Source organism: Mesoplodon bidens (genome assembly GCF_964165515.1).
Source record: "Mesoplodon bidens genome assembly, chromosome: 14".
Classification (NCBI taxonomy): Eukaryota; Metazoa; Chordata; class Mammalia; order Artiodactyla; family Ziphiidae; genus Mesoplodon; species Mesoplodon bidens.
The window spans coordinates 9,045,535-9,070,099 of record NC_138170.1 but is presented as its reverse complement, the minus strand read 5'-3'; the positions used below and the strand labels follow the sequence as shown (position 1 = coordinate 9,070,099).

The 24,565-nt window shown below is 41.4% G+C and overlaps 1 protein-coding gene across 1 annotated transcript in view; it reads right to left on the bottom strand.

Annotated features, from left to right (window-relative positions):
• Nucleotides 1-24,565, bottom strand: part of DNAH6 (dynein axonemal heavy chain 6) — a 274,144-nt gene that overhangs the window by 79,395 nt on the left and 170,184 nt on the right. Inside the window, exons 47-59 of the mRNA XM_081255033.1 lie at nt 21,367-21,519; nt 19,906-20,046; nt 17,599-17,841; nt 16,121-16,288; nt 15,436-15,671; nt 12,993-13,254; nt 11,741-11,864; nt 11,033-11,229; nt 9,248-9,451; nt 7,776-7,901; nt 5,087-5,251; nt 2,558-2,625; nt 1,775-1,955 (exon numbers count right to left, since the gene is read on the bottom strand). Coding sequence (XP_081111159.1) covers nt 1,775-1,955; nt 2,558-2,625; nt 5,087-5,251; nt 7,776-7,901; nt 9,248-9,451; nt 11,033-11,229; nt 11,741-11,864; nt 12,993-13,254; nt 15,436-15,671; nt 16,121-16,288; nt 17,599-17,841; nt 19,906-20,046; nt 21,367-21,519 — 2,268 coding nt within the window. The remainder of the gene's footprint in view (nt 1-1,774; nt 1,956-2,557; nt 2,626-5,086; nt 5,252-7,775; nt 7,902-9,247; nt 9,452-11,032; nt 11,230-11,740; nt 11,865-12,992; nt 13,255-15,435; nt 15,672-16,120; nt 16,289-17,598; nt 17,842-19,905; nt 20,047-21,366; nt 21,520-24,565) is intronic.

Genomic DNA, 24,565 nt, shown 5'->3' with positions numbered 1-24,565 from the left:
TAACAACACATCTCAGTTCAGACTAACCACATTTCAAGGGCTCAACAGCCACACGTGGCTAGTGGCTAAGTCTAGACCGTCCTCCCCAGCCCACTAAGGGGGGTGGGGAGGGACTTGGTGCAGAAGCTGTGTCCCAGAATCAAAGGCTCACATTCTCCCCATGTTGACCCCTTAGGAACCTGAGGAGGCAAGAAAGGGTAGAATTGAGTGAGAAACACCAGTCTCAATACTGGACTCAACTAAAGTCTTTACATCTGAGTAGAAAAAGGGATGTTGACATGGGAGCAGTTGCATTATGGAGATCTACCCACAAACAATGCTTTATTCCCTGGTGAGCACAGGCCCTGATAATGCAGAACCCAGGGCTAAAGAGAAAGCAAAGTGAACCATTTTCTTCTATTGGCCAGAGAATATTAGAAGACTATACACCTCAGTTGAGTTTAGTAACTACTTATAGACATTATGTCCTAGAGACTTGAGGCTTCCACAGTGGTGAGGGAAGATAGACCTAGTTTTAAATGAGGGCTCTGGGAATTTGGGGGAGTATGAACTATAGGCAGGAAGTGGCAGGAAATGCAGCCCAGGAGCAATCAGTCCTGTCTCTGCTCTTCCTAGAAAGGATGTTTTCAAGGTAAATCCTTGCACACAGAAACTAGTTGACAGATAAAGACGGCAGTCAGAATACATGTTCCTTTACTCCCTACTGAAACCATGACAGATTGATAGTGAAGGGATTTTTTAAAAACACTGCAAATCCACAAAAATGGGAGGAACAGAAGAGGAAATAGCAGACAGAAGGGTGGTAACAACTTAGCAGACCCAGGAAAATGGGTTTCTGAGCTGGCAAAGGGGAAAGCCAAGAACTCACACAACTTGTAAAATAGATTCTTGCTGCATGGAACTTAACAACCTAACAGAAGAGAAAAGACAGGTAATTGGATAGCTATGACATAAGGTAATCAGTGACAAGTGCTGTATTAGAGGTGCAGATAAGGTGTCAGGTGTTCCAAGAAGGAAGCGATTCATTCCAGCTGGGAAGACCAGGGAAGCTTCCTGGAGTGGGGTGACATTAATATGTGTATGTAATTGTGTCATTCCTTTCAACTTATATCTTGTCCCAGTTCGTTATGTGACATGCTTTGTTTGAAAAATGCAGACAAGAAGAGCAGTTGTTACATTTTATCTACCTTTCCCTTCGGTTGGTGAGGGGCCTGCTAGCCAGGCACGTTATTGTGTCTGCCCCGGCTGCTCAGGGGTGGCTACCGTTCTTGCTTTAAAAGACTCTGCAGGTTAGCACAGGGAGATCACCTCCGTGCTTTGTGACCACCTAGAGGGATGGGATAGGGAAGGTGGGAGAGAGATGTAAGAGGGAGGGGATATTGGGACATATGTGTACATATAGCTGATTTACTTTGTTATACAGCAGAAACAAACACAACATTGTAAAGCAATTATACTCTAGCTGCGGTGAGCAGGGGCTACTCTTTGTTGTGGTGCACAGGCTTCTCATTGTGCTGGCTTCTCATTACAGAGCATGGGCTCTAGGCACGTAAGCTTCAGTAGTTGTGGCTCACAGGCTCTAGAGCGCAGGGTCTAGATCACAGGCTCAGTAGTTGTGGCGCACGGGCTTAGCTGCTCTGTGGCACATGGGATCTTCCCGGACCAGGGCTCGAACCAGTGTCCCCTGCGTTGGCAGGCAGATTCTTAACCACCGCGCCATCAGGGAAGCCCAAATTAACACACTTTCTATAAATAATAAAAATATTTTACTTGCCTTTGAGTCCTGGAGTGTGTCAATGAGTTCTTCATTGTCCAGAATATTTCCCTCAGATGTGAAGAGCATTTTCAGGATTTTCTCTTCGATAGCTTTCAGCTGGTTTTTGTCAGCATTGATCCTCACAATGAGCTGAATCCTTTGTTCTTCCAACTCAGGCTTCTCAAGCCGCACAACATCACTGATGCCAAAGTGAATCCATAAATTAGGTCTTTGTCAGGGCCCTGAAGTTGCTTCTATTTTTCTTTTCCCATTTCTCATTGTCTTATCCTGAATACTACTTAGCTGAATACTAATGCTACAAGGCACATCCTAATGCACAAGGTCCTCTTTTGCTGGGTATCCCAGTGGCTATTCAAAGCACTATGTATAAGTTCTGATTATTTATCTTGTATTTCAGAGACCTGCACCTGACCACAGCTCCCATGGCTTCTTCTCATCTTCTCTTAGGAAAACCTGCTCAGTGCTTGATGTCTCTAGTCATTCAACTTCTGTTTCTAACGGTTGCTTGTGCCAAGCTGAAATGGTTCCTGGAACATTCTTTCCAACCCGACATGGGAGACTCTGAAATTCCATCACCTCCATGAAGTGATTTTTGGTCACACCTAAAGAAGGTGCTTTACCTCTAGCCTCTCCCATTTAAACATGCAAACTTACGTCTCCCCTCACTTGTTCTTTCATCATTTGCTCCTATCCCCTATTTGCGAGCTAATCTTTTTCTTAGTCAAAATTTCTAAACAAAATATTAGGAAACCTTTGCCCCCGCCACACCCTTTCTTTTACCTTAACAACTGATCCTCCAGACCTGATTTGGTTACAGTGAAATTGATGATGGTAACTTTGATGCACACCTAGAAGAGACGCATAGAGTAATCAGTTCAGACGAATAAAGTAGGAACTGCTTTCTTTATTAGAACAGGGCTCATTATTACCCAGCTGGATGTATCCTGGGTCCAATGGTGAACTCACTATCCACACACACGGCAAGGAATAAAATCCCAGTCTTACAAAATTATAATGTGATTTTCCCTGCTGCCATGAGTGATAATCTTGTTTCTCAAATGCCACCATTAGAGAATGATGTTTTAAGGAAAGGTGAGCCAGTGAAGGGTTAGAAAGAAGCAGGGATCAAGTGCTAGTTGTACCCGTAAGTGTATGTAGGATGTGGGACAAGCCAGTCCATTCTGAGCTTCAGGTCCTGATCCTTAAAAATTGGGAAAATAGGAACAATGCATAGGGTATTTGTGAGGACTAAATGTACTAATAAAAATCACTTAGTTATAGCAACTTTCACTTATTTTGTCTTTGTTAAAAAGATGATCTTAAAAAGCAGAAACTAACACCATTGTAAAGCAATTATACTCCAATAAAGATGTAAAAAAAAGATGATCTTATTAATAATACATAGAGCTTTACATATTTTGTCTCATCATACTATTTTTATGAAAAATTGTTACTATAATATTCTGATGTTATTGAATAAGTCAACAGCAAAAATCACAAATATAATAAGTGTTTGAATGTCATATATTTTATACACACTATTCTTTTCTTAAATTATTTATTTATTTATTTATTTATTTGGCTGTGTTGGGTCTTAGTTGTGGCATGTGGGATATTTGTCGCAGCATGCAGAATCTTTTGTTGTGGCGCGTGGGCTCCAGAGCGCGCAGGCTCAGTAGTTGCGGTGTAGGCTTAGTTGCCCCACGGCATGTGGGATCTTAGTTCCCCGACCAGGGGTCGAACCTGCATCCCCTGCATTGGAAGGCAGATTCTTAACCACTGGACCACCAGGGAAGTCCCTATACACATTATTCTTTAAATTTTTTTAATTTTATTGAGGTATATTTGATTTACAACGTTGTGTTAGTTTCTGCTGTACAGCAAAGTGATTCAGTTATACATATACATACTTTTAAAATATTCTTTTCCATTATGGTTTATCACAGGATATTGAATATAGTTCCCTGTGCTATACAGTAGGACCGTGCTGTTTATCTACACACATTATTCTTATTTAATCTTCATAAACAAATCCTTGACGTGGCCTTTGTCTCCACTTTATAGTTGATTGACGTGAAGATCCAAGAAATGGAATAATTTACCTGCAGTCACAGAGCTGGGGTTGGGGAGGTGTGTGATGTTCCCTCTCAAAAGTTAAATAAAGTGAGAAATCAAAGGCTGTGAGTCAGCACATGGGTCACTTTTCTCAACTCTAAAAGGGAACTTGGGATATGAGCTCTGGCAGCAGCTGTGTAATTAAACTGCTTGAGGTTGACAAGGAAAACCCTGACCTAGGCTTTTAATATCAGTAGCATTTCCTTCATTTTATGCAAGAAATGTGTCAATTTTATTCAACCAGAACACATCTAGGGAAGACAGACAACTATGAGGAATTCAGTAACTAAAATGAAAGGACACTCTTTGGAATGCTGTATCCTAAGATGATTTTTAGTGGAGCATGGAGGACTGAAGGTCTGAGTGAAGTCCCTTCCCTCACTGCTTGGGCCCCATTAGAGAAGGGGAGGCCCGCGGGGCAGGGAAGACCCTGCAGAGTGAGTGGCTGTGCCTGGACCAGAGTCTGCAGTGGGCTTTGCTGAGGTAGAGCTGCCTCTCTGCGTCCCCTGCAGGAAGGGAGAAAGGGGTCCCAGCTGTCTTCATTTCTGTGACAACTGCCTTGGGCTTTGCAGCACAAGAGTAGCACTTCTTCTGGATCTTACCATGGTTCAGAGACCTGTGTATGGACGTGGGCTTCACACAGCTCCCTTCAAATAGTTTGAGAGCATGAGGAAGGGGAAGGGAGAAGATGCCTCTTCCCCAGAACTCTAAGTACAGACACTGAACGTTAGAATCATGATTCTCCAATGTTGCTGGTCACCAGAGTTCTTAAGCAGGCTGTCTGCTGGGTACCTGCACACTTAGACACTGACAGGTACCCCCTCCCCCAGAGGCTCTCTTAGGCTCTGATTCATTTCTTAGCCACAATAAGAGGGGACAAATGGCCTTGTTCTGAGGAGAGAGAAGAATGATTAGAAGGGAGTGGTGTCTTGTGTCCCGAGGAGCGGCTGGCGACCTGGAGGAACAAGGCAGGAGCCGAAAAGGAGCACAGGGGAGTGAGACAGGGCGGGGCCTGGGGGCCAAGCGGGGAGGGATTTGAGTCCCAACCAGAAGGTGAGCAGAACGGCGACTGGAATCAGGGTCGGGACTCAGAAGAGAAGCGAGTGGAGGAGGGTGGGAGGAGGGGCGTGGCAGAGGGGAAGAGGTGGGAGACCCATCACACCATTAAAATCCTCTCAGACCAGCAGCTCGTACCTCAGGCAGGTAGTGAGGGTTTGGCAATTTGGTCGTCATATAGAACCTGAAGTTTTTATCGTAATCGATGTCCGAGTCTCCAAGGCGAATGAGCAATCGTCCACCACTGATGAAAGTCTGTTTCAAAAGGACGGGTTCCAGAGCTGGATCCAGGATCTCTCTAAGCTTAAACATTAATACAAAAATATAAAAAACAAGTCATTAAATGGATGGCAGCAACTTTTCCAAATTTCTTAGGCCTCAGACTGTACTCTGAACGGGCAATGTTTCTGTGATCTTATGGATGTCTTAAACTCCTCTCACTACCTCTAACAGCGTACATTTTCCAGGGATTGTTCCATAGATACTCTAAAGAGATAAGAGCATCGGAAGGACATATATTTATTTGGACTAAACTTACACACGATTCGGCCCCAAGAGAAAGCAGCTAAGAAAGAAGAGCCCACAGGGTGATCCTTGAACAGACCCCAGACAAAGGAAGCTCTGTTCACCTTCATGGTTTTTCTAAGTCAGGAGCTGCAGTCTCCAGCTTGCAGGCCCATCTGGTCCTCTGGGGCCTGTTTTTGTATAGCTCTTGAGCTAAGAATGTTTTATACCTTTTTTAAAGGGTTGTAAAACAAAAAAACAAAGCCCCCAAACTAAACAAAACAAAGAAGAATATGTGTTCAGAGAATATTTGTACAGAGACTGAAAATCCTAAAATATCTGGCTCTTTATAGAAGTTTGTGGATCTCTATTCTACATGACAGCAATTTTTTTTCCGTCAAAGCAAATCTGATTTTTGGTAAGAACCTGGGCATGCAGACATTGCCAACAGACCCCATGACAAACATCTTTGTACAGCATGTATGTGAGGGGGGCCCGTGGCCCAGGAGCTGTCAAAATTTGTTGTAATCAATAGTTAACAAATCTATTTCATATTGTGATATGGTACCCAAGCATGCAAATTCTTAAAACAAAAGTCTATGAGATAAGGTTTCCCTTACTATCCATGATACAATTTTGTGCTTTTTAAAGTCTATTCTATGACAAATCCCATGTGGAAGAAGTAGACTAAGCTCTACCTGAGGATTACTTGGCTACGTGTTCAACACTCTGTCTCCATTTCCTCTGATAATATGTTTTCAAATATTTCTTTATTTTTGTTAACATTTAAAAATCTGTATGGCACGACAGCTACTTAAGGGGAAGATAAGATTTCTTTCTACTAAGTGAGATACTGTGATACTTTAGGCACTAAAACAGAGCTAGTTTTTCTTTTCTAGTTTCATGTTGGCTTATTTTAACAGACCAAAGTGGCGTTTGTTGTGAAGTATATGTAACCTATGTTAACTTCGTGGTCTGAAGTGTTTAGCTATCAAGCAGATTCTTTAGTAGAGCAAATCTTTTGTCACTGAAGTGTTTTGAAGTATATACCTTGATGTTCACAAGGAAAATACTTGTTAAAGCAGCTTTCATCTTCTGGGATCTACTTTTTAAACCTTCCATCCCCTGTAGTCATGGACTGCATGTGCCACGCCTCTAGAACTTAGTATGTTCAACTGAACCAACTTGATGGGAGTAACTATCCACAGGGCTTGTTTTCCAAAGAAAAGTAATGTTTAGAGTAGCAAAATTATAAGCTACCTAGTCATGTTGTAAAGCCATTTGAAAAGTGACTCAGAGCAAGTTTTGTGAGTGGAAATGTAGTGCTTTTTTTTTTTTAAACATCTTTATTGGAGTATAATTGCTTTACAATGGTATCTTAGTTTCTGCTTTATAACAAAGTGAATCAGTTATACATATACATATATCCCCATACCTCTTCCCTCTTGTGTCTCCCTCCCTCCTACCCTGCCTATCCCACCCCTCTAGGTGGTCACAAAACACCGAGCTGATCTCTCTGTGCTATGAGGCTGCTTCCCACTAGATATTATTTTACATTTGGTAGTGTATATATGTCCATGCCACTCTCTCACTTTGTCCCAGCTTACCCTTCCCCCTCCCCATATCAAGTCCATTCTCTAGTAGGTCTGCATCTTTATTCCCATCTTGCCCCTAGGTTCTTCATGACCATTTTTTTTTAGATTCCATATATATGTGTTAGCATACAGTATTTGTTTTTCTCTTTCTGACTTCCTTCACTCCATATGACAGACTCTAGGTCCATCCACCTCACTACAACTAACTCAATTTCATTTCTTTTTATGGCTGAGTAATATTCCATTGTATATATGTGCCACACCTTCTTTATCAATTTATCTGTTGATGGACACTTAGGTTGCTTCCTTGTCCTGGCTATTGTAAATAGAGCTGCAATGAACATTGTGGTACATGACTCTTTTTTTTTTTTTCTTTTTTGCAGTACGCGGGCCTCTCACTGTTGTGGCCTCTCCCATTGTGGAGCACAGGCTCTGGACGCGCAGGCTCAGTGGCCACGGCTCACAGGCCCAGGCGCTCCATGGCATGTGGGATCTTCCCGGACCGGGGCACGAACCCATGTCCCCTGTATCGGCAGGTGGACTCTCAACCACTGCGCCACGAGGGAAGCCTGAGAGTGTATTGTTTAAGGAGAAAAGCAATTGGTTTGACCAGCTAGAAAAGTGCGCTGACGGGGGTCTTTAGTGTGAGGCAGACACAGCCTGTATAGGATTCCAGATGTGATCTGAAGGTTGGAAACTAACTAAGAAAAGAAAAGTAAAAAGCAAACCTCTTCCAGTAAGATGGGTAAACCAAGTCGGATTGAATTTTCAAGTGTGCGTAAGAAATTACTATCCGTGAGTTTAATGACCTTTAAACCATTTTTGCTTTCTTTGTTTCTTATCCAACGGTTTGCCTGTATGAGAAAACACAAAGCAGGACATTTACTTTTGAGTCTGTAAAAAGGTGGAAGTTTTTAAAGTTTAGAAATTTTGTTCAATCTAGAAACAAGTTTGAAAGATAAGAAAAAGATAAAAAATATACCATTCCCAATGCAAATAAAAATACTTTTTAAATCTAATGTTTGGGATTCTTGCTTTTGTTCAAATTTGGGGCAAATGAAGAAAAGACCCATCTAGGAAAAAAGCTCATGCTTAAGGTGTTCAAGCTTGTCTCCCTTGTTTTCAAATGGATTCCTTTTTCTAAACCCCATTTAGAACAATTGATCCATGGACTTAAGTTCAGATAATGGGATTCTGTAAATTCCAGGCAGGCTTGCCCTAAAATTCATCACACCCTGACTTCTTTCTCATTCCTTAGACCTCTTAGGGACAAAGAACAAGGACAGGAATGAATTTCTGCTCCCAAAGAAAACAAATAGTCAACCCCCTAAACAAACCCAATCAATATCAAGTGTGCAGACCCCTGCGTTCATGGCAGCACTTCTCACAATAGCCAAGGCATGGAAACAACCTAGATGTCCATCGACAGATGAATGGATAAAGAAGATGTGGTACATGTATATGATGGAATATTACTCAGCCACAAAAAAGAACAAAATAATGCCATTTGAAGCAACATGTATGGACATAGAGATGATCATACTAAGTGAAGTAAGTCAGAAAGAGAAAGACAAATACTATATGATATCACTTATATGTGGAATATAAAATATGACACAAATGAACTTATCTATGAAACAGAAACAGACTTGTGGTTGCCAAGGGGGAGAAGAGATGGGGGAAGGAGGGATTGGGAGTTTGGGATTAGCAGATGCAAACTATTATATATAGAATGGATAAACAACAAGGTCCTACTGTATAGCACAGGGAACTATATTCAATATCCTGTGATAAACCATAATGGAAAAGAATATGAAAAAGATTGTATATATCTCTCTCTATATATAGATATAGATATAGATATATAGATAGATACACACACACACATACACCCACACATATATATGGATAACTGAATCACTTTGCTGTACAGCAGAAATTAACACAACATTGTAAATCAACTACACTTCAATAAAAAAAATTAAAAAAAATCAAGTGTTTAGAGCACTTGGACTCTTCCTTTTTTACTTTCTGCCTCCACAAAATGAGGGACGTGGACTAGAAGACATCTCAACTCCCTTCTAGGTCTAAATCTCCAAGATTCTTACAAGTATGTTAAAGTCCACTTTTAGAACTTGTAATAGTGCAATATTAAGCAGAGTTAATAGGCTGCTCTTTATCTGCAGTGCTGGTTACACACCTGATCTTGGGGATCAATCATCAAAGGCCACCGTCTCCCTTGAGTGACCAGAATGCCATTTTCCATTGATATCAGGTCACGGGGCAGCCCATCTGTGTTCCACTGCTGTATTTCGTAGGGATCGCCAAGAGTGTTAATGAGACTGAAGGCAGGATTGATTGGGATCTCTAGAGACTGACAGTCCTGGATCCAACACTCTATAAGCTGTAGAAGGAGAAAAGTTGGTATAGAGTCAGGAATACTCAGTAAATGAAGATACACACAACAAGTCCTACTTAGGCAGGAGATAGATGGGTACCGGGGGCAAACGGTTTGAGTTTGTTCCTGTGGACCGATACGCTCAGATGGGAATGACAGGACAATTGAGAGAGGAGGCTGGGCCCTGCCCAGATAGAAGATACATATTCCTCATTCTTGAAGTCAGGAGACCTCCCCGACTACACATGCACAGAAAGGCTCCTTGGAGGTCAAAGGGGGAGTGAGGTCAACTAATGCTCACTTACCCATAGGCCTCTATGGTAGAATTCATCTTGGCTAAGAGATGTGGACGCACACATGGGAAATCCTGAGCTATACCAAATACATACTTTGAACCAGGCAAATCAAAATGATTAGCCAAAGGAAACCCGGAAAAAATGCCCCATAAAAGTGATTCAAACTGCCATGAGGGCGCGACTCTCTCTGAGCCTGCCCGTGTGTCTATCCACATGTACTGTACTCTTTTTTCCTCATAATAAATACTTTACTTGTTTCACTACTTTCTGTTTTTGTGGGAATTCTTTTTCTGCAAAGCCATAGGGCCAGGGCCTTGTCACTGGCCACTGGTCTAGGGCAAGGACTTAGCGCTCTCCCCACCGTGACCCAACCTCAATTGCTGGCCAGGAACGGAAACCCTGCTTCAAGCCACTGCAGGCCGAGGCCACCTGAGATCACTACCAGACTCCACAGGCATCCTGGCATCAGAGCACAGGACACAAGAATTGGACTAATAAGAGACCTGGGGGCTAGAACTATACTGTTCACCAGCTGTGGCTTTGGGCATGTCACACGCCCTGTCTGGACCTCAGTTTTCTTGTGTAGAAATGAAAGGGGTTGTCACAGTAGTCTACACCCACGGGTGTAGGTGGGAGAGTCTGGGAGCACATGGAGAAGTTGGGAGTTATCACAATGACCTTGGGTGTTACTGGCAATTAGTAGGTGGGGCAGAGGGGTGTTACCATGTCACCTCCTTCAACGAGTGGCACAGTCATGCACACTAGGGACCTGTCTGTCCCCCAAGAGCACCCCTGGCCCCACTGCCCACTTGGTGTCAGATGATCCCTGAGCTCCTACAGAATCTATACGAGTCCTATACCAACCAGGTTTTATAACTCAAGGACAGGGCAAAACATTTTTAGGAGGGCATTTCATAAAAGTGGTTTGCAAATATCTCCAAATAATTCAGTTTCCTTCTCTTTCCCATCGTTGAGCCCTTTGTAGCAGGCCCTCACCAATTCAGAGCACTTCATCCTGGTTCGATCCTAAGTCGGGAAGACTCCTTGTCTCTTTTTCTTCCCCAGGTCCCTGTGTAAGCAAGCAAGGAGTAACTTTCTAAGGCGGGAGAGGAAAAGGGGGACTGTGTTAAGGAAAGCCTAGGGGTAACCATCACTGACTTGGGGGCAGTGGAATGAATACCTAAGGTTCATGGAGAACCTCCCTCTAAACTTGGAAAAATGACACACACACACCCTGCCTCCCTGTTTCAGCTGCTTCTCACCCCTCCTCACAGAAAGCACGTTTACCCACCGATTGCCTGTACTGGGCTGTGAAGGCCCCATAATAGGCCACACAAGCTGCTGCTATGAACACATTCCCAATGATATTCGATATCTCCTCGTTGAATTTCTGGATACTTTCTTCCCATCGGATTTGCTCGTCTCCTAATGCAGCCGTCAGCTTTCCAGCACGTACCAGACGTGCTGTGGTCAGGGCCATTGTCTTTGCTAGAAAATTTAAAGAAAACCAGGTTATGTTGTTCAATATTTGCCTACAGTAAAAGAAGTTTATTCACCTGCTTCTGCTTATAGTGGAATGAGCATTACTTAGCTAATGATGTCAATACATCTCTGGGAAACCTGACACCAATTCAGCACTAGTACCCATTTCAGAGCCAAGTCCAAGTTTGCCTCTTCCATGATGAGAGTTCCTTTTTTATACTCCTTTACTCTGGCTGAAGATAGCGCTCTCTTCCTGCCCCTGTGGTATTTATTCTCTGGATCAAATTCATGTGCTGCTCTGTGTTATAATGTAACATTCCCCCCCCAAAGCCTTATTCAGATGTAGGAGTTGAATATATACAATATACTAATGTTATACTAGAAGGTTAAGGCCATCCATCTAATGCAAATATGCCCTACATACTGGATGGAGGCTGAGACCTGACTGCCAGAAAACTCTTTTTCCTTTTGAAAATTAGGCATTTCCTGACCAGCATAAATTTTATGAGTTACTTACCCAGACATTCTTTCTCATTCACGCTTTTGTCATATTCATGTTGTAAGGCCTGTATTTGATCTTCCACTTTTTTTAGTATTGCTTGCTTTTCTCTCAGAGTAGCCATTGTAATATCAAGTTCAGCCTAATAAAATCAAGTAAATCAGAACAGGCCCCCAAAGAAGGTCAAATTTTCCCATTTATAATAGGTTATTTAAAAAAATAGGATTTATGTTTTCTTTCTCTTAAAAGTTTGTCCTAAAAGATTGTGATATGATATACAAAGTTAAAACAAATATGAGAGAATAAAATATAAAAGCAGAACCAGAACAAAACAAACAAAACCAAAGCCCAACAGAATAAATCATAGAAGAATTAGATAAACAGATGTACCAAGCATTTGAGGATGAATTAGTTACTAAAATGGACTATTAACTTTAAGTGATAAAACAAATGAAATACTCATGCAATAGTGAAAACTATCTTTCCTAACTAGTTCTCTAGAGCACGGGTCTGCAACTATGACCTGCAGGCCAAATCTAGCCCACTGCCTGTTTTTGTGTGGCTTGTGAGCTGAGAATGGTTTTACAGTTTTAAATGGTTGGGGGAAAAAATCAAAAGAAGAATAATATTTTGTAACACATGATAATTGCATGAAATTTGGCTTCCAATGACCATAAATAAAGTTATATTGGAACACAGCCACAATTAACTCGTGTCTGAATTGTTGATGGCTCTTTTGGTGCTGCAACAGCAGAGTTGGGTAATCGCAACAGAGACCATATAGCCGGCAAAGCTGAAAATATTTACTGTGTGGATTTTTACAGAAAAAGTTTGCCAACCCCTGCTCTATAGCTGTGGTTCTTTTGGTAACCTGTTCCACTAAATGATCATTCTTTGTTCTGCTTGGGGCCTCACATCCAATTGTGGGTTAAGCTGGTTTTTAGAACCTCATCAAGTGTGGGAGTATTTAGCGAATAGAAACATAGAGTATCAGATGCTAGAGCTAAAATAAAGTAAAAAATTACCATAGGCCTGACGATATGAATATACTAAGGACTTATTTTCCTTTTATGCTGGAAAAGGGCTGATTTCAGAGGTCATTTCTGAAAAAAACAATCTTTGCTAGCTATTTTTTAAAACAAAAACTAATTTTCAAGAGCATGATTACTATCTATATTGTGTAGGGTCTCAGCGGCACCACAAAGGGAGCTTGAATGATTGATGATCATGGTCTTTGATTCTACAAAATATCACAACACAGACGATGTACCTGTGCAGTGCGGAGTTTCTGTCTCTTTGGTTCGACTTCTTTGACTACGCAAGAGTACAAATCCATCGCTCTGACCCACATGCACATGGATTTACATGCTTTGGATACTTTCTCTACTTTTTCAGGCACGAAATCAGGATTATTAATATACTTTTGAAGCTTTGCCAGGATTTGAGGCTTAACGTTTTCCTTATCATATTCTAAAAGCCTTCTCAGGAAGTTAGAGTCACCAAGAAGTTGCTTTGCCGTTGGCCAATCAGGCCTGAAAATAACACATGATAAGTTAATAGCATTGTAATGAGGGAATGTAAGAACCAAAGAAATGTATTCCTTTGAGGACATTAAGATATTATCCCATAGATTAAAAAAAAATCAGGAACTTCTCTGGTGGCACATTGGTTAAGAATCCGCCTGCCAATGCAGGGGACACGGGTTCGAGCCCTGGTTCAGGAAGATCCCACATGCTGTAGAGCAACTAAGCCCGTGTGCCACAACTGCTGAGTCTGCGCTCTAGAGCCCGTGCCACAGCTACTGAAGACCGCGCGCCTAGAACCAGTGTTCTGCAACAAGAGAAGCCACCACAGTGAGAAGCCCGTGTGGGGGCTCGCCGCAACTAGAGAAAAGACTGCTTGCAGCAACGAAGACCCAACGTGGCCAAAAATTAAAAAAAAAAAAAAAGAAAGTATATCACTTAGGCATGATTAGATGGAATTCAGACAGAGTTATGTCAGTTGTTTATGTTATTAGTCATGTAACGTTTAACTTGCTCTGAGTTTTCCTATTATAGAGCAAATATAACACAATTTACTGAAAGCATTTTACTAGGCTTTAAGAGCACCACGAGCTACTACTTTTGTTTTCTAGGCATATATTTATGCAATTTTACTTTCATAGTGTGTATAGTTTGTTTTTTAAAAAAATACTTACAATGGTGTTTCTGCAAATGCTCTTATTTACTGGTTGAGCTACAGTTATACAAATTTATTTTGTTTGCATCTAACTAACTTTCAAAATTTGTAGAATGACATTTATATTAGTTACCCCCTCAAAATGAGGTTTGTTTTACTGCTACTGTTACTATTATTAGTTCCAAGCAAGACAGAAAATTGAAGTTAATGTAAAGAAGTTACAAAGATGTGTTTTTAATGTTGTCCAATTATGTGTTACTTATAATAATTTTAAAAAATAGTATTAAAGTACCGGTCCAGTTAAAAAAAAAAGATATTATCCCACAGATGGCTTCTAGACTTATCGTGGTGATTGTTTAACAATGTGTGCAAATGTCAAATCGCTATGTAGCACACCCAAAACTAACATAATATTGTATGACAACTATATCTCTATAAAAATAAATTAATTAAAAATGTTATCCCCAAAAGTGGGTAGTTTTAATCTCAATACTATAATCCCAGTAATTGGTAGTTATGTGCACCGCCATTCACGGGGGACAAGTAGTTGGATGACTAATGTTCCATACAACACAGTTTTGGTAGAGGAACAATTATAAAATCATAGAGTCATAGAAATGTAAGGCATTATAGGAATCATAGTTTTATTTAAAACATGGCCCAGGCACTCACATTTTTATCTCCTTTGCTTGGTTTAGATCCTAAAATCTCTTGCCAGGACACTACAATCACGTTTGAACTGGTTTTGTCTCTCAGTCAGACTCACTCTTTGTGAACTTTGGCCAGGTTGGTCTTTCTCACGTGAAAATCTGATTATGTCAACAATGTTCAATGGTTCTCAGTCCCCTGTGGCCAGGGCTCTCTATCTGTGCTCTGAAGAGCCCCCAGGTCCCACCGAGGTGCTGGCCAGAGGGTTAGTAGGGAGGCCTGGTGGGGGAATGCTCTGGGCCCTCTACCTTCACTTTGATCACTTTTACTTGGAAAGGCTTCTTATAACACAATTTTTATTGAAGAAAAGTTTATATTACTAAAGAAAGTTTGAAAACTGCATATCTCCTAGGTGAAACCTGAACTACTTAGCACAGCATACAAGACCGTTCATGATTCAATCACTGCCCTCCTGCCCAGTGCCACCCAACCCATGAGCATCAAAGATCCCTGAGCTCTCCCCATGGTCCACTCTCCATCTGAGCATCGTCTCCCAGAAAACCTGCTCACACCTCCGCAGGGGGATTTAGGCACTCTTTTCTTGGCACTCCTAATACTATGCAACTCTCACATGTCTTGAAATTATTATTTTTCATGCCTCTCTCCCTACTAGACTGTAAGTGCCTTGTACGGAAGAACTTTATATTTTCCATCATCTAGTGCAAAGTAGATGTTCAAGAAAATGCTTGTGGAATCAATTTGTTGAATGACAGACCGAACTGATGAGAGGGTGGAGAATAGAATTAAAACATGTAAATGAAAATGGAGGAAAATAGTAAAGAAATTCCACCAGGTATTTTGGTAATGGTTGCTTGTGAAGTACTCACTTGGCATGCAAGAGAATAGAGATGGCTTCCATCACAGTCATGACCATATCTGGGGGCTTTGTGAAAACTCTGATTTCAGATATATCCGCTTTATCTAAGGAATCCAGTGCTTTGTTAGCAGCTTCGAGTGCAGGGAGAGCTTCTTCAAGATCTCTTTGAGCATCGTCAGCTATGGCTTGGGTTTCTTCGGCTTTCACTTTTGCTATCGCTTCATCTTCTCGCACAACGCTTCGGACCTAACCATTGAAACGCGACTGCTTAAGTGGTCTCAGTATTTGAATTTCAATGTGTTAAAGCAAAGCCAATCATAGTGAGTCACATTTGCCCCTTTGGATTAGATCAATGATGAAAGAAGTTTGGCTCTACTGCATTTTATGCTCTCCTTTGTCCGTCTCATGCCATGTTGATAATAATGGAGACAAAGTTATTAGAACAAACAGTTCCTTCTTAGGAGAAGATTCGCTGCTTGATATTTGCAGCTGGTACTATTCTCACAACTCTCTCTGTCCCACTCATTGGGTTCACTCATTCTCAGGGAGAAAGCCAGGCTTAAAAGCATGGCTAAATTGACCTATCACTTAGTTATTTTAATAGCATATTTAAAAATCCAATCATTTGTCATTGTATATAAGGGATCAGTTGGTGGTCAAAGCCTTCTCACCCACTCTTGGGTGATGCTGCATACCTGATCAGCATTTTCTTGATCCACTGCCAGTTTGTCCATCAGGGCTTCAACATCTTGTGATTTTGTTAAAAGGACAGGTTCTAAAGCTGAAAGATCTAATTTCATTTTCTCGACTAGTACATTTGTTTCTAACAGCTTGCTGAGACCATTCTTTACCCGTTCACGTGCCTAGATGACAAGGAAAATATCTATTATGATGAGTATTATAAGTTTACTGGCATCTCTTACTCATGTACTAGAATTTCACATCTGCAGAATTGGTGAATCAGTTTGTAATACTTAACACTGTGAATGTACAGAAAGCTTCAGGTAACAGAACTGTAGGAAATGGCCCTGATATTCACCACAGTGGGTTTGGACCCATGCCCCCTGGCCACAGGAGTAGGACGTCACTGAAGGCCCACACTGTATTACTCTTATTTCCTGTGGTAGCGTGGTAGCATGTTGAATGAATGAGGGACGAGTTCAAATAGAAACTCCTGGAGGTCACAGCTCTGGGAGCTTGTTTCCTCAGGGTGGATCAGCAGGGCTGAGATGCCCTGGAGATAGTGTCCTGGGTACTTAGCCCTAGTTGCTGATCTGAACCTTACTCCCCGGTGGTAGGAAATTCTTGACTAGGATCAAAGGAGTGGTATCTGGTAAAGAAGGCACCTCGGAATAACTGTTTTTTGAGGGTGAGACAGAAAACGTGGTTCAAATTGTCATGTTTCAAAAATATGTGTCACGTTATTTTACTAGGCATACATTTACCAGGTAAAAATCCTCTGAAAAACATTTAAAATATCTAATTGGTAAATGCTTCCATTTTTACTGCTTAAAATGTTGAAGATTTTAGATCATGTTAATAGCCTGATGATGATGATGATAGTAGCCACTATTTTCTGGGCACCTCATAAGTTTTAGGTCATATTCCAAGCACTTCACAAATCGTATCTTATTTAAAGTCTACAACAATCCAAGGGGTAGATACATATTTTTTTAAAACCTTATTTTCTACTAAGATTGGAACAGTTACAAAACATGCTCAAGGTTGTACAGGAAGAAAGAGGTAGAGCAGAAGTGCTACCTGGTCTGCCTGACACCGAAGTTCTTGCTCTTAATGGGAACCACTGACATGTTAGACCACCAAACCCCATCTCTATTATTTAACAAAAAGGTCTCCTTCTTATTAAACACTGCAGAGGTGACTAGTTCTCTGCTTAACTTTAATTCTGTTGCAATGTCCATACCATGCTCCTGAGTCAAGGACCCTTATGTAAATGATAGAAGACAAAATCTAAATATCAAAGAAGGGGAAGGCCTTTTGACTGACAGCATGAGACACTTTTTGGTCATACTGTAGGTTTTCAAAGTCATGTATGGGATGGAGAGAGGTCCAGTAGGCAAGATGGAACATAGATCTTCCACTCATTCTGGCAAAAGTTTTGAGTCCAAGCAAAAAAAGAAGTTTTTTTTTAAATTAATAATATTAAACTTACTGAAACCAACTGCTTCTTTTTTTCACTCAGCATAGACAAGTAGAGATTGATGAGTTCCAAGTAGGAGGTGGGCGTTGTGTAGTACCGTCTCCGGAGCTCTGTGTAATAGCGTTCCGCCATACTGGAGACACTCAAGTGGACATTCACACACATGAGGGAGAGCTTTTCTTTCAGTTCTTCATTTACAGCACCAACATTTGAGAAAAACGTCTTTGATACAGAAAGAAGTGCTTCTCTGGGCCACTGTAAATAAAGATATGATTTGGAAAGTCTGTTGCTCATTTCCATAATACACAGTGTAACTATGAAGAAAAATGCATTTATCTGAAAGTCTTTTTTGCCTTGTCCCCCCCTTTCACCTTGTTAACTCCTACTCATGTCCATGATGTTTCATGAATTGAATGGCTGTGCTCATTTGAGGGAGGTCCTGGGTCTGCATTTGCTGACCCCAGCACAGTGTCTGGTACACAGAAGTTTTTCAAAAACTATTTGATTGATTGAATAAACGTGGGTATTTTTAGCATAATTGCATGAGTAAAATCACATCCACTATGAGGACCTCATGTCCTCTCTCTGTTTATTATACAATTTGAGTGTCAGGTTCATGGTTATAATCACTGTCCTGTTCACCTCAACTCCTTTGCTCCTCTCTTGTCTCTTTGCTCAGTCAAGTGCAACTCTCTGTTACCCCACACCTGCAACTGTGCAGGTAGCACGGCTGGAGAAAACCCTCACAGCTGTGCTGACTGACCTCACTGTCAATTCATGTCAACTAGCTCAAGCGGGTTCTTAGCTCAGCCCTGAAATGCTTCTACATTGTCTCATCCGTCACTCCTGTACCCTCATGAGTATTTTGCACCCTATGTTACTTCCTCAGACTGCTAACACTTCCTCTTTCCTCTTCATTCTCAGCTCATTACCTTGCTCCCCACATCACTAAAAAAAAAAAAAAAAACAGAAGCAATGCAAACAGAATTTCAATGAATTTTCAGCCCCACGTCTTCCCCTCTACTTGCATCTGTGAGCTTACACTCTGGGGTGAGCTGTGCGTGCTCCCTGCCCATGTCAGCCCCTTCACTGGTGAAGCCATCACATCCCTTCTTGCCTATTCAGTGACACTGGTCCAACAATGCTTAACCCTGCTGCACCATCAATATAATTCTCTTTTCTGAATCTTTTCCATCAACACACATGTGTGGTTTGTGTTCTCCACTTAAAAAAATACTTCTCTCTTGACCTCACATACCCCTCTAGCTATTACCCATCTCATAGTGTTCCTTTGTGGCAAAACTCCTTGAAAGAGTTGCCTCTGAGTCCCCTCCTTTCTTCTCTCTTGAAGCTTCTACCCCATCACTCCATGGGAACAGCTCTTGTCAAGATCACTGGTAACTCTACACTGGTAAATTTAATAGCCTTCTCTTCTTTATAAATTCTATTCTGCCTTTGTTCAATGATTGTCATTGTCATCCCTTGCACATGAGTAAATTCCTAGTGGGCTTTGAAGCTAATGTAAGTACCCTTGAGGAGTTATTGGACAATGTGTTACCACTTTAAAATCAAGCAAGTTCAGACATATACCCGGAAAAGACAAAAACTCTAATTCAAAAAGACACATGCACCCCTATATTCATAGCAACACTATTTACCATAGTCAAGACATGGAAGAGAGACCTAAATGTCCATCGACAGATGAATGCATAAAGAAGATGTAATGTATATCTATATCTATATCTATATACAGATATAGATATAGATAGATATAGATAGATAGATATAGTGGAGTATTACTCAGCCATAAAAAAGAATGAAATAATGCCATTTGCAGCAATGTGGATGGATCTAGAGATTATCATACTAAGTTAAGTCAGACAGAGAAAGACAAATGTCACATGATATCACTTATATGTGGAGTCTAAAAAATGATACAAATGAACTTATATACAAACAGAAATAGACTCACAGACATAGAAAACAAACTTATGGTTATCAAAGGGGAAAGGTGGGGGGAGGGATAAATTGGAAATTTGGGAGTAACAGATACACACTACTATATATAAAATAGGTAAGTAACAAGTTCCTACTGTATAGCACTGGGAACTGTATTCAATATCTTTTAATAACCTACAATGGAAAATAATCTGAAACATATATATACACACACATATATATATATATACAATTGAATATATATATGTAACTGAATCACTTTGCTGTACACCTGAAACATTGTAAATCAATTATACTTCATTAAAAAATAAAATCAACTGAGTCCTAATTCTCAAAGAGATATCCTGTGATGTCACCGACCTGGACAAACCAATCAATGGTGCAGCAGTTCACAAGGGATGGAAACATCCGGCATCGGGACCGAAAGGCCTCCCCAACGGGGCTCATGCAGAGAACAATGTGCAGCTTCTGACGGACTCTGCTGATAAAGTATTGAAACACCTGAGAAAAAGAAAGACATTTTCAATTTAGAATAAGGCTGAACCAACCATGAAAATAAGTGTTGGCTAATGCATCTGGCTCTACCAATATCAAATTTAAAAAATGTTAGCATAGTGGATGTATGAATTGTTTTAACATCCCATTCCAACCCCTTTTTCTCATGCAGACTGGAAAGATTAAATGACGTTTTGCAGACTGTTGCAACTTGGGTTTGGGATGTGATGTAGGTCCTCTTCATCAGTGGATTTAAGGAGACCCCTTCAATAAAGTGGAGAGAGATAGTCACACAAGGCTTTGCTTTGGGGTAGGAGACCATTGGGAGAAAGAGACAGGGTACAGGGCAACTATTTTTGCAGGTGCAGAGCCTGGCAGAAATGGCATGGACCTGGGGTCACTATCTCTGGATGTGGCTCCTTACTTCAGCTGCTCCCAACATGGTGGGGGACACATGGCTTTGGAGCTGGCAGCTGAAACAGTAGCACACTGATTGGTTAGAGGCTTTCTGGATCAGCAGAATGGTTGTGGCAGAGGCAGCAGTGTCCTTGACTGTTGACTTCTACAGTGTCATTTCATAATCATTCCAAGGAATTCAGCCTGGAATCCCTTTCTTTAGCCTTCCCAATGGTTGTGTCCCTCGAATAAAGCCATTTCTGCTTACATTGGTTGTCTGTACCTATAAGTCCTGACTTAGCAGTGGAGGGAATTCTCATGAAAGGACACAGAAGAGATGATATGAAAAAGACTGGCCCAAAAAGTTAGATAAGGTGCAGAAAGAAGAGAAAGGCCTGGGCTAGACAAATAGCAGCTTACAGAGTGTAGCACGGTGTTGGAGAAATGGATGTGGACAGCAGCTGTGTTGTGTGTGTGTGTGTGTGTGTGTGTTAGAGAGAGAGTGAGTGAGAGAGTGAGAGAGAGAGAGAGAGAGAGAGAGAGAGAGAGGTTGAGAGAGAGAGAATGCATTTCATAATCTTACCGATAGGAAAGGCAGTCAAAAGTACTGAACTCCTTAGGCAGGGCACAGGGTGTGTGTGAAATAAATTTGTGTTTAAGAAGGATAAGAGAAGCTTTCTAGTTTGGACAGATCTATGATCTCCATGGGGTAGTAGGGTTTCTGTTTTCTGCTTTCTATAACAGTTTCTGGAAGTCTGATGAACCAATGCTTTAAATGTAGGAAATAAAATACATAGGATTACAAAGGAAACAAATTATATTGAAAAAATTCTATCCATGGGCTGCTTAAGGGGATTTGTGGACCACTGGAAAAAGGCTAAGACAACTTTTTGTTTTCCAAAACCTTCTTACCATTCTGACATGTCCTACCTCATCTCTATTCCCCTCAGAAATTCCTACTTCTTTCACTCTTGGTCTGGTGGCTGCTAAAACCTGCTCCAGTTCATCCTTTTCAAATAAATTAGGCACTTCACCTGAGTTCAGGATGTTATTTATATCTTCTAGAAACTCTTCTACTACAATCTGTAGAAGAAAGCAGAGTGGTCATTATACCTTATTCAACCATTTTACATTTACTGCCTGTATATTACAAAGCAAATATATGATCTACAATTCACATTGAGTTAATTTTATCTTTAAGAGAAGATGACCCTGGGGGAGTGGCCAAGATGTCAAAATAGGATGACCCTAAGCTTACCTCCTCCCACAGCACACCAAAATTACAACTATTTACAGAGCAACTATCAATGAGAGTGACCTACTTAATGCATAGAAATATAAACACAGAATTAGGCAAAATGAGGCAACAGAGGAATATGTTCCAAATGAAGGAACAAGATAAAACTTCAGAAGAAGAACTAAGCAAAGTGGAGATAAGTAATCTACCTGATAAAGAGTTCAAGGTAATGACCATAAAGATCCTCATGAACTAGAGAGAAGACTGGATGAACACAGTAAGAAGTCTAACAAAGAGAAGATATAAAGAAGAACCAAACAGAGCTTGTTTTTAAAATTTCTATGAAAATACAAAAGATCCTGAATAGACAAACTCATCTTGAGAAAGAGGAACAAAGCTGGAGATATCATGCTTCCTGAGGTCAAACTATACTAGAAAGCTACAGTATTCAAACAGTATGGTATTGGAACAAAAACAGACTCATAGATCAATGGAACAGAATAGAGAGCCCAGAAATAAAACACACACTTCTATAGGCAATTAATCTACATGAAGGAGGTAAGAATATACAATGGGGAAAAGACAGTCTCTTCAATAAATGATGCTGGGAAAACTAGACAGCTACATCCATAAAGAATTGGACTACATTCTCATACCATATACAATATATACTTTCTGTCCATTTCCTTTCTCTTCTTCTGAAATTCCCACAATGTGGATATTGTTTGTTTTGATTGTGTCCCATCAGTCCCATAGGTTTTCTTCACTCTTTTTCTTTCTTTTTATACTTCTGACTGGATAATTTTAAATGTCCTGTCTTCTAGGTCACTGATTCTTTCTTCCACATGGTTGAATCCTTTTGAAGCTCTCTATTGAATTCCTCAGTTCAGTCACTGTATTTTTCAGCTCTAAGATTTCTGTTTGGTTTTTTAAAAAATTGTTTCTATTTCTCTGTTTAACTTCTCATTTGTTTATGCATTGTTTTCCTAATTTCATTTAGTTGTCCATCTGTGTGTTTTTGTAGATCACTAAACTTTTTTAAGAGGATTATTCTGAATCTTTGACAATTCACAGATCTTCCCTTCTTTAGGGTCAGTTATTGGGGCTTTATTAGTTTCCTTGGTGGTATCATGTTTACCTGATTGTTCATGATCCTTGATTCCTTACATTGTCATCTGCACATTTGAGTAAGTGATCTTCTCTTCCAGACTTTACTGGTTCACTTTGGCAGAGATTGTTCTTCACCAGTCAGCTCAGTTTGGGTTTCTGGACATATCAACTGGTAATATCTTTGAGCAGGTGGGACTTGCTATCAATGTCTATTTTAGGGTAGGGATAATGCATGAGCTCTGAGGTCATGGGTGATGCAACTGGCTGAGAACAGTTGGACAGGACTTCTGACTTGGTTTTAAATGAGCAAGGCTATAGGATGAGCTCTGTGATTGCCTGGTTCTCTTATCAGGTTTCCTAGACTGTTGGGACTGGGTACTATACTTAGCTGTAGGTGGGGTTATGAATTAGCTTCCCTGCCCTGACAGAGTGGAAGAATGGGCTCCAAGCCCAAAAAGGATTTTTGTGGTCTGGTGGGGTGGGGCGTGGCAGGGAGGTACACTCATCTTTGGGCACTGTTATGAATTAGCTCCCTTGCTGAGGTGGAGAAGGAGAGCTGGTTCCAAACATCTTCCTAGGTGTTTCTGGTCAAGCTTTCTGCTTGGAGGGGCTGGGAACTAAGCAGTGGATGGGACTATGAATTAGCTGCCTTGTCTGGGAGGAGGAGGAGACTGGCTCCAAGGCTGGAAAGGCTCTTTGTTTGTGTTCTGGACTCAAGCTGATCTGCACCCCAAGTTCCATGGCTGGACAGTGTCACTCCACTGGCTTTGCCCTGTGGGCCATCTACTCTGCCTGTCATACTCTCCTCTTGAGCGTTGCTGGCCTACACTGCTTTCCAAGTGTTCTGGCCAGGCTTTCTGGCTGGGCGGGGCCAGGAGCTACACTCAGCAGTGAGCAGGGTATGACTGGGTGGGTGGGGGGACAGGACCAGGCTCCAGGGCTGGCAAGCCTCTTAATTTGAGGACCTCGAATCAGGCAGACCTGCACCCAGCTGAGTTCCCTGGTCAGACTGGCTCTGCAGATGAGCAAAGCTGCTGGCTTGGACCACTCTTGGGCGCTGTGGGTGAGAACTTGGTTTGTCATGATCTGAGTGCTGGTTGTTGCATCCTCACGCCTTCTCCGTCACAATCAGATTCCCATAGGTCAAGCACTGCAGATTTCTCCACCATCCCTGTGATGCAAGACTGGAATGAAACTCCCAAGATGCTACCCAGAACACTGCGGGAGCTGGATGTCCACCCTGGGCTCTTTCTTCCCACTGGAGAGACCCCAGGCTCAGAGGAGACCTCTTGATATGGTGTTGTGCTGGCCTGGGAAGAGGGCAACGTGGTCAGTGTGTCATTGCTCCTCTTACCCTTCTAACGTGGACTTTCTTGGTCTCTGTGGTGCAGGGGTGTGCTTCAGCCTCACCCCCCAGGTTCTAGGATTTTCTTTGTGTCTCGTCCGTGAATAATTGTTAGGTGTTCCTGTGAGGGGGAGCAATGTTGGGACTGACTTATGTCACCATCTTGGTGATGTCACTTGCTGTCACTTTGTTCTTGCATTATTTTCCTGATGTCACGAAATTGTTTATGTGTTCTCTTGTAGCTCTCTGAGCATCTTTAGAAAAATTATTTTGAATTATTTGTGGGGCAATTTGTGGATCTCCATTTCTTGGGGCCGGTTATTGGAGGTTTACTGTGGAGTCACGTTTCTCTGATTCTTCACGATCCCTGTAGACTTACGTAGATGTCTGCTCATTTGAAGAAGCAGTCACCTCTTCCAGACTTTATGGGCTGACTT